Source organism: Melospiza melodia, chromosome 1 (assembly GCF_035770615.1).
Source record: "Melospiza melodia melodia isolate bMelMel2 chromosome 1, bMelMel2.pri, whole genome shotgun sequence".
NCBI lineage: Eukaryota > Metazoa > Chordata > Aves > Passeriformes > Passerellidae > Melospiza > Melospiza melodia.
The window spans coordinates 115,848,549-115,856,979 of NC_086194.1; the positions used below are offsets into that span (position 1 = coordinate 115,848,549).

Consider the following 8,431-nt stretch of genomic DNA (forward strand, 5'->3'; position numbering starts at 1 on the left):
ATATTGGAATAATCCCACAAGTATTAGGGTGGATAGCATCCGTTGTGTGAATGAGACTGAGAGCAAAGTGAATTGCAATTGTGGAAACTCCCAGCACGGTTTCTTTGGCTTTTTATCCCTGCAGCTGGCATGTGATACAGTAATTGTCTTACTCACATTCCTGTCTTCTCTGCTTGTTAAGTAAGTTTGTTGAAGTTTCTTGTACCAGACGTGCATTTGTTTGCAACCATTTCTAAGATCATGACTCTACTGCCTAAATCAGTTGTTGAAACTTGAATTCTGTGCAGAAAATATTTAGGTATCAAGGTTATTTTTAAACTCAGTCATGCACAACACCTTTGCTTCCTTGTCTACAACTACTTTTTCTTTGCAAGAGATTCTGTTTATTGAAACTTACAGAAAGAGTAATGATTTCTTTTTTTTAATATTTTTAAGCTTCCACTGAGTAAATTTCCTGGAGGGATATTTCTTTTTGTCACTGTACAGCAACTATACACAGGACCTAGAATAAAACACAGATGACACAGTAATATTATTTCCACAAAACACCTCTAAGGCCATTGGCTGCCTATGCTGCATACACACGTTTTGCTATCCACAAAAAATAATGTAGAGATGGGAAAGTTAAGACCAAGTTGTACACCTACCCAAAACATGTTTTGAACATGTTTTGAAACCAAAACATGTTTTGAACACTGCCACACAGTGTTTCTGGAAAAACAACCTTTCACTGGTGAGTGACATGTATCAATTCCCTAAAGGAGAGAGGGGTTTTGAGAACATACATTTTTATTAATTCTGCAACAATCAAAACTGAACTCTGGAAAATGTGTTTAATTTCTATGAAAATGTCATTCCTCTGGCTCTGACTTGCTAGCAGTGATTTTTTCCCAACATTTTATTAACATGACACTTTTACTTGAGAGAGTAGCTGGCACGTGCTCTAAATTTTGTGTTCTCCCAGGAGAAAATGAAGCAAGAGCTTTAAAAAGGAAACAGTGAAATGGTTACTGCTCGTGTTTACCGACAACTGAAGGTGAACCTTTCAGATATTTTGCTATCCCCCAGCCTCACATCCTCCAGTGAGAGGAAGGAACACTGAGCTCCCTGCCATGGAAAAGGATCTCTGCATGACTTGCTGCTGGTGCACTGATTGAGTGAAACAGGGCAGCTTCATAAGGAAAACTGAGGCTAACACACATCAGAATTACAAAAAGTAAAATTACAAAACATGTTTAAACTCAGTGAATGCAGCTGTTCCCCTCCAGTGCAAACTACCACCGGGAAAGATGATACTGCACAAGAGATCAATGTTCTCTTTTCCAGATGTCTTGTTCAACTAATCTTCACCTAATTTTGATTAAGGTATCTCCATATATGTTTGCATATAACAGAATTTAAGAAAATTTTGTAAGCATGGGTGCCAGCCCACTCCATTGGAGACCAGGAGAACTTCAACCTCAGGAGGACAATGGAAAGAAGTTATGAGTTCCCAAAGCTTGAATACTCCTGAAATTTCGAGGGGCTTAAATAATCTTGCTGGTGATAGGTATCTTGCCAGTACAAAGTTGATAAATCAAGCTATGAAGTTTTTTTTTCCTTCACTGATGAGATGTTCTAGAAAAAGAATTCCAAAAAGCTTTCTCCCACTGACATTGGAAAGCATTTGAGCCTTGTATTTATCATTTGTTCAAATTAAGAACACTAACACATCTAAGGTCAGGTAAAGGTGGATTTCTTCTGCTACCTTTCGTCTTCATTTTATCAAGCATATTCTCAGCTTTTTCACAACACAGAAGTGATGTCCTTTGCAGCTATGTCCCCCTTTCATGAAATATACACAAACATCCTAGTAAATCTTAGCTAGAAAGGTTATGCAGGCAGTAAAAGAAAATAATGTGTAACACTTTACGGACGAAAGACATGCCCTGATAAACACCACATGTGTGTTTATCACATGTAGATGCAGGCAAGGTGGGAAAGACAGAAATTTAAATGGAATATTGTGGTTTTCAAAATATTTTGAAGGTAATGTCCAATCCAAATCCCTCCTGACACAGCTTGAGGCCATGTCCTCTTGTCACTAGCTGCCTGGGAGAAATGGCCAACCTTCATCTTGCTACAACCATGTGGAGCAGAATGGTAAAGATCAGAAAGAGCAGACAGTAGCGATGTTCTGCTTGCTGGTAATTTATTTAGAAGACACCAATATTGAAGTCTTCAGTTGCTTGTTACGGGTGTGTGCCTCCACCATTCCTATCCTTACATGCCCAGATCTCTTTTGCATCCCTACCATTTTACCTTCTTACCTACAAAGGTATCCAAAATGAAAACAGTAGACTTCTGTCTACAGTTAAACTAACCCTTTCTTTATTGCAGCGGTAGTGGGAAATCCAAGCCAAGGAAGACAAAAAACTCCCCATCCAAACCCAAAACCTTGCAAAACTCAGGTCTTGGGTGTGCAGAGGTATTTTCCAGCAATAAAGTGTTTATTAGGAGACATTATTTTCCTATGTCAAGAATATCTACCATGATCCTTTGGCTATATTTCATTGGTTTCACTTTAAATCCCATATCTGTTATTATCAAAAGTCCTTAGTGGAGGCCCTGAAAGGCTACTTCCCTTGACACAGCCCTGAAGCTGCGAGACACAATTGGCAACACCACACAATCCATATGTAGGCTGGCTACAACCACATTTTCCAATGTGAGGTAAGGCAGCAGCTTTGATCGTTGGCTATCTGTTGTCCTCGATGACAATGGTTCTTCTTGGATAGGTCTCAACATCCACAAATATGTAGCGAACCTCAAATCTTCCTGTTTCAAGATTCTGGAAAGAAAAGAATTTCAGAGTGTTTTTTTCTCTTTGGTTGTTTAAATTCAAGACTAAGCTTGTCAGGAGTATCAAGCAATTGTACATACCTCTTTGACTTCCACATGGACTGTTCCCTGTTTCCCTGATTCAGTGCCCTCAATATAGAACTTCAAACGCATGTGTTTCAGTCCATCCTTTACGTATTCAATGTGACTAAAAACAGCAACACAAAACAAAAACCCAACCACCCAGCAAGAATACAGATTATATGCTAGTTAAGACTTCAAATTTAAACTTACTTAGAGGAGTTGCTTACTTATTTTGTAAGAAAGTGTATCCCGGTGGTGTCCTTATGCTACCTTGGCTTCCTTCTCTACTGCTCCTCTCAAGCTTTACTGTGAGTGCCTAAGGACTAGTGGAGTTAGAAGAGCTAATTAGCTGCTGAGCATTATGAGATTAAATGCTTAAATGTCCTCACCCCAGGCCTCCCCTCAAAACTGAAAAGCAATCCACTGCTGAAGACCATAGAAATTCCTTGTATTTATTCTAAAAAAACCCCGACTTGGAGACTTGGAGCCCAACATCTAGAAAGGGACCCCACATCACCAAGACTTCCAGAGTTCTTTTAGGCACTTAAAACTAAGTCATCAAGCCAAAACATACAGAGCATGTTTTTCCAAATTAATTATCAGGTTGGTTAAACCACATCAAAACGAACAGTTTACTATGTGCTTTACTTACTTTGGCCATAATTTTGTTCTGCTGAAATTGTGTAACTTTGGCACTGTTTGAGATCTCCAGCCTAAATGCTGTTATTTAGACTGGAGTTGGGTCATGCTCACTTATTAAATAAATAGCACATCACTTTCAAAGTGACCACTTTGGGAAACTAATGATCCCATGAGGGTTCTGGTGCCAGTTTATGTTTCCTACTGAAATTATTAACTGCTCTTTAGCACCAATCTTTATTTCTATAAGGCATGCCCTGGTACACACTGTGAAATGAACTTCCAATACAGTTTAAAGTGACATGATGGGGTAGAGAGAACAAATATGAACAAAGAGCCTTACTGCAGTAAATTTACATTCAAGGTGTTCATACACAAAAAACCCTGTAGATTTTTGAGACAAATATTTGAAATCATTCTTATAATGCAGATGCAAACTCTACAATCATATCCCAGTTCTCAGCTCAAAAATTTGTTTAAAATACAAGGCATTCAAAATTATGGAAATTAAATACTAGGAAAGCTTGATTCATAGTAAATTTACTTATTTACAGACACGTGCTCAGAATGTTTGTGCACATCAATTTCATTTAGCAGCTTCACTTTAAACATTATTTCACAGAGTCTGGTGAAGAGATAAAGCTTCAACGAGTAAAACACACTTTCATCAGACAAAATAAAAAATCTCAATTTCATGGTTCAACCTGTGTCTGGGTTTTCGTGTCTCATTCTATATAAAACCTCATTGAATATATTCCTGCCAAATAACCCAATAAAGTAGGGAGAACTTACGTTTTGTAAGAAATAATTCTGTTGTTTCTTTCAAAAGGAAAGTAATAGAGACACTCATGAAAGGTTTAGGTGATAGATGTTCTGTTAAATACACAGTAAAGATGTTGCCTCAAGTACCAAAAAGCATTTTGTGTATCAGTTCAGTATAGTTTCAGACTGAAAACTTCTGTCAGATTACTGCTCCCCCATGCAAGCCTAGGCCTCTGTACTACTCTTTTCAGACTCATCCTGTTTTTTGGAGAGCTCTGTGTCTACCACAATGATATAGCTTTTTTTGAGGCACTCAGAATTGGCATTTTATATTCTACATACACTGTACTTAGTGGTGTGCAGCACACAAGAGGTACTGGAAAAAACTTCTCTGTTCAATCAAAAGTGACAGGATGTGTCACATACAGTTCATCACTCCAGAACTAACTTGTGATCCAAAAATATCTTTGCTGTGCAAAAACTGATGTCTTTATGGGGCAAACACCAAGGGGTACCTGACATGCTGTCGTCTTCCTCTTCTTGTTGCCTCTCCATAACCTTTGATAGAGTCACCAAAAACAGCAATTATCTACAAGACAAAAGAGGTTTGAGCTGTCAGAAAGGATCACATATAAACAGGTATTCCAGTATCAGCTCCTGCCTCTGCTGTGAATGCATCTTCTTTTAACAAAATGCCCCTGGAGAATTTAACATGTCAAGAATAGAAGCATTTATGAAAGAAAACAGTTTAAGGAAAACACCTCTGTATTCCAGTCCTTTTTATTCTTTACAGTGCTGTATTAAATGTCTAAAATAAATCCTATTGATATCCTCCATTTGTTCTCTAAGAGGAAGACATGTAAACTGACGTTTTGTGTAAAAAGAAAAAAAAAAGCACAAAATATTTGCTCATGTTTCCTCCAAGAGACTATATTTCAAAGTTGAAAATGCAAATGCACTCCCCTTCATATTATCTAAAAACCACTACTGAATAAGAAATTTAGTAATCTTTTTTCTGATCTATAGAGTCAGAGTAGATCAACTTAGTCATAAACGTACTTTAAATTTGGTTAGAAGGGGAGGTTAAGCTTTATTCTGAAAGCACTGGAAAGAAGTTTTAATTCTACAAACTCGTTCTAAAGCAGTCTTCTTTTTTATTTGAGCAACAACTTGTCTCTTAATTTCTAGGTTATCCTCAAAGGCATCTGTGGCAACCTTGTTTGAAGGATGTTTTGTCTGAAGTAGGTTTTTTTAAAAAATCTGGTTTCATACTGTTTTTTGTTTACACATAGCTATGACAACTGTGTGTTCCCATGACTGTTCTACAGTTAGCCAAAAGGATGCTAATTGTGCTCCAAATGAAAAATTTAAATTCCTGGGTATCAGCACAGTGCCTCACAGAATGACAGAATCATAGTGAGGTGTCACAATAGAGTAAGTGTGCTGAGAAAAGGCAGCAGGTAAGATCTACAGAGCTTAGTGGGACCAGTGGCCTCTCTGACCCGCAGAACTCAAGTGCTACATTTAGCAGGCAATCAGAAAAGTCCCCAAGACTTTCAGTATGGTGACACAAGCACATGCTCTGAAGGGCACACTGTATTTATATCAGTTTTTGTTCTGTGGCACAGTTAGTTGGCTTCTAGCAGGCTAGTTCAGACAAGCTCAATGCTTGCACTGACTTGTCCTAAGGGAGGCTTGGCTCTGGAGCTGAGCCACCCCATGCCAGCTAAAAGCACTGGCAGAACTGCTCAAGCACCACGTGGGGCTTCACGTAGCTTGTGAGATTCCTTGCACAAAGTTTTGACTTGAAGAGAGACAGTAACTACTGAGAAACAAAAACTTAGGACTAAAGTTCAAAAACCAACCTCAGGGTGAGATCTGCATTTCTCTAAGGCATCTCCATAGATCTTATTTGGACTAGAAGAAGAGAACAGCTCTTTAAAAATCACATAGAACAAACCACCTGTAACAGAAACAACATCAGATGGAATGTAAACTTTTCAAACCAGGTGGAATTAATGAAAAGCGTCTTCTAATAAAGAATGTAATTTAAAAGAATAACCTGTAACACCAATTCCAACAAGGACCACAATAAAATAAGTAAAGTCTCTTCCAGCTTCTTTCACTGAAATTAAACAGAAAACAACACATAAGTTACAACCTTGGATAATAACACTTGTATGACTTTCTTACATAAATATTCTTTTGTTAGTCTGTAGCTCAAATAACATTTTAGCAGAAGAAAAAATTCCAGTAACAGTTTCCTTAATGCCTCATTGATGTAAAAGAGACCATGGAACATCTCTTATATTGTACAGGGCATGTTTACATCTCTGTATTAAGCCTCATTACTTTGTTTGCCAGATGTTTTCAAGATCTAAAGTAGCAATTACTGCTACTTTTTGGGTGCATGAGAGCCAGATTTTTCAGAAACTAATGAGGGATTTAGCACTGCAGTATTCACGCTACCACCTAAACCCACAACCACTGAAAAATCCTTATGCAAAGAAAAGAAGTAAAAATATAAAAGTAAAAGCTTATAAGTTGCGCACACTGAAAAGAACTGATTTTATGAATTTGCAATCAACAGTAAAATAAAAAGGGGAATATTACACCAAAATAATTTTTAACATTAACTGCTGTTTGTCTGAGTAGTTTTTATCTTTCAATTTTGATCGAAAGTACAAGTGTCAGTATATACCACAAAATAAGTCATAGGAGATTCTCTATTTCAAACTATTTGAGTACTTGGAAAGAGACTACTATCTTTTAGCGATAAAGTGGAGTACAAGTTATGGAGGAAACATTAATAACTATTTCTCCTGCAGTCTTCTAATCAGTTGAAGGTGTTTTTCGTAAGTAATTTCAAAGTACTTAAATTTTCTGAGGCTAATTATGTAGTAACCACTTTTCACTGAAGTGAATGAGACCAACTAAAGTGAAGGCAATCCATAAAGAAACTACCATCACATGTAGAGCTTTGACAATTTTGTTGGAGGTGAACTTATTTCAACAGCTGTACAGACAGGCCGCATGTGATAGGTTTTCCTTCTGAAATGGAAAATGAGAGGCTATTATATCTTGTCCCTGATAATTATTTAGATCAACAGGCTATTTAGAAGAAGTCATATAATTTATTCTGATTGTGCAATGCATACAGAGAAGTGTTACATCTGCTCCAAACAATACGATGGGAAAGGAAAGCAGCTTGGTGTGCTGAGATCTTTTTTTTCTAGATAGTTGATGTTTGGAACTACAAAACTTTAGCTGCAGAAGGAACCGTCTCCAGCCCTTCGGAGCAGCACACAGCATCCTCCGCCTTACCTTTCTGAGCCGCCGACACCAGCGTTTCCTCGTTCAGCGCCCTTTGCACGGACACATCCTTGCTATTACCTCCCGGTTTTGCAGCTTTCAGCCCTCCCGCCCGCGTCCCGAAGCTCTGCCGGGCGGCGCCGAGCAGCAGCGGGGGCTGGTGCCGCCAGCCCGGGCAGGAGCAGGAGCGGGTGCCGGGCCCCAGGAGCGCCCACCCGCGAGTGGCGAGCAGCCAGCGGCCCAGGCAGCCCCGCCCGAGGGCCGCGGGCAGCGTCCGGGGCAGCACGCCGGGCATGGCTCCCGCCGCCCGCACACGGCACGGCCGGGGCACGAACGGAGAGTTCGTGCCTCTCGCCGGGGAAGTGTCCGGGCAGCCTCCCGCCCCGAGCGGCCGCTGCTCCAGCTCAGGAGCCCACCTGAACCTTTATCGCCGGCAGCCGCCGCTGGCCGCGGCCCCGGCGGAAATGTTTGGGACGGCGGAGCAGAGAGCGGCGGCGGCGGGCGCTGGGAGCCGTAGTTTGAGCGGGCTCCCTCTCCCGCCCGCCGCCGGGAGCGGCTCGCAGCGAGGTCACTACAGCGCCCGCCATGCCCAGCGCCTCCGCCGCCGCCGGCACAGCCCGCCCTCCGCGGGCGGGGACCCCCGGCTCCATTCTGGGGTGGGGAGGCGGCGGGCAGCTCGCCGCGCATGCGGTGCCGGTCACCCTTGTAAAGCTGTGTTTTCATACATGTTTTTCTTGGTCTTGCACACATATATGTGTTAAAGCGATGCATTGAGGTTTCCGCGGATGGAGACGGCTCGAGGGATCTGGGCAGG

General features: G+C 40.8%; 1 protein-coding gene across 1 annotated transcript; it reads right to left on the reverse strand.

The window, feature by feature from the left end:
* Positions 1–2,170: 2,170 nt before the first annotated feature.
* Positions 2,171–7,927, reverse strand: TIMM21 (translocase of inner mitochondrial membrane 21). The gene is made up of 6 exons (XM_063165253.1): positions 7,630–7,927; positions 6,368–6,430; positions 6,171–6,268; positions 4,821–4,894; positions 2,923–3,028; positions 2,171–2,830 (listed from the first exon to the last, which is right to left on the reverse strand). The coding sequence occupies exons 1-6, from the start codon at positions 7,910–7,912 to the stop codon at positions 2,738–2,740; spliced, it is 717 nt and encodes a 238-aa protein (XP_063021323.1). The 5' UTR covers positions 7,913–7,927; the 3' UTR covers positions 2,171–2,737.
* Between the last annotated feature and the right edge of the window lie 504 nt (positions 7,928–8,431).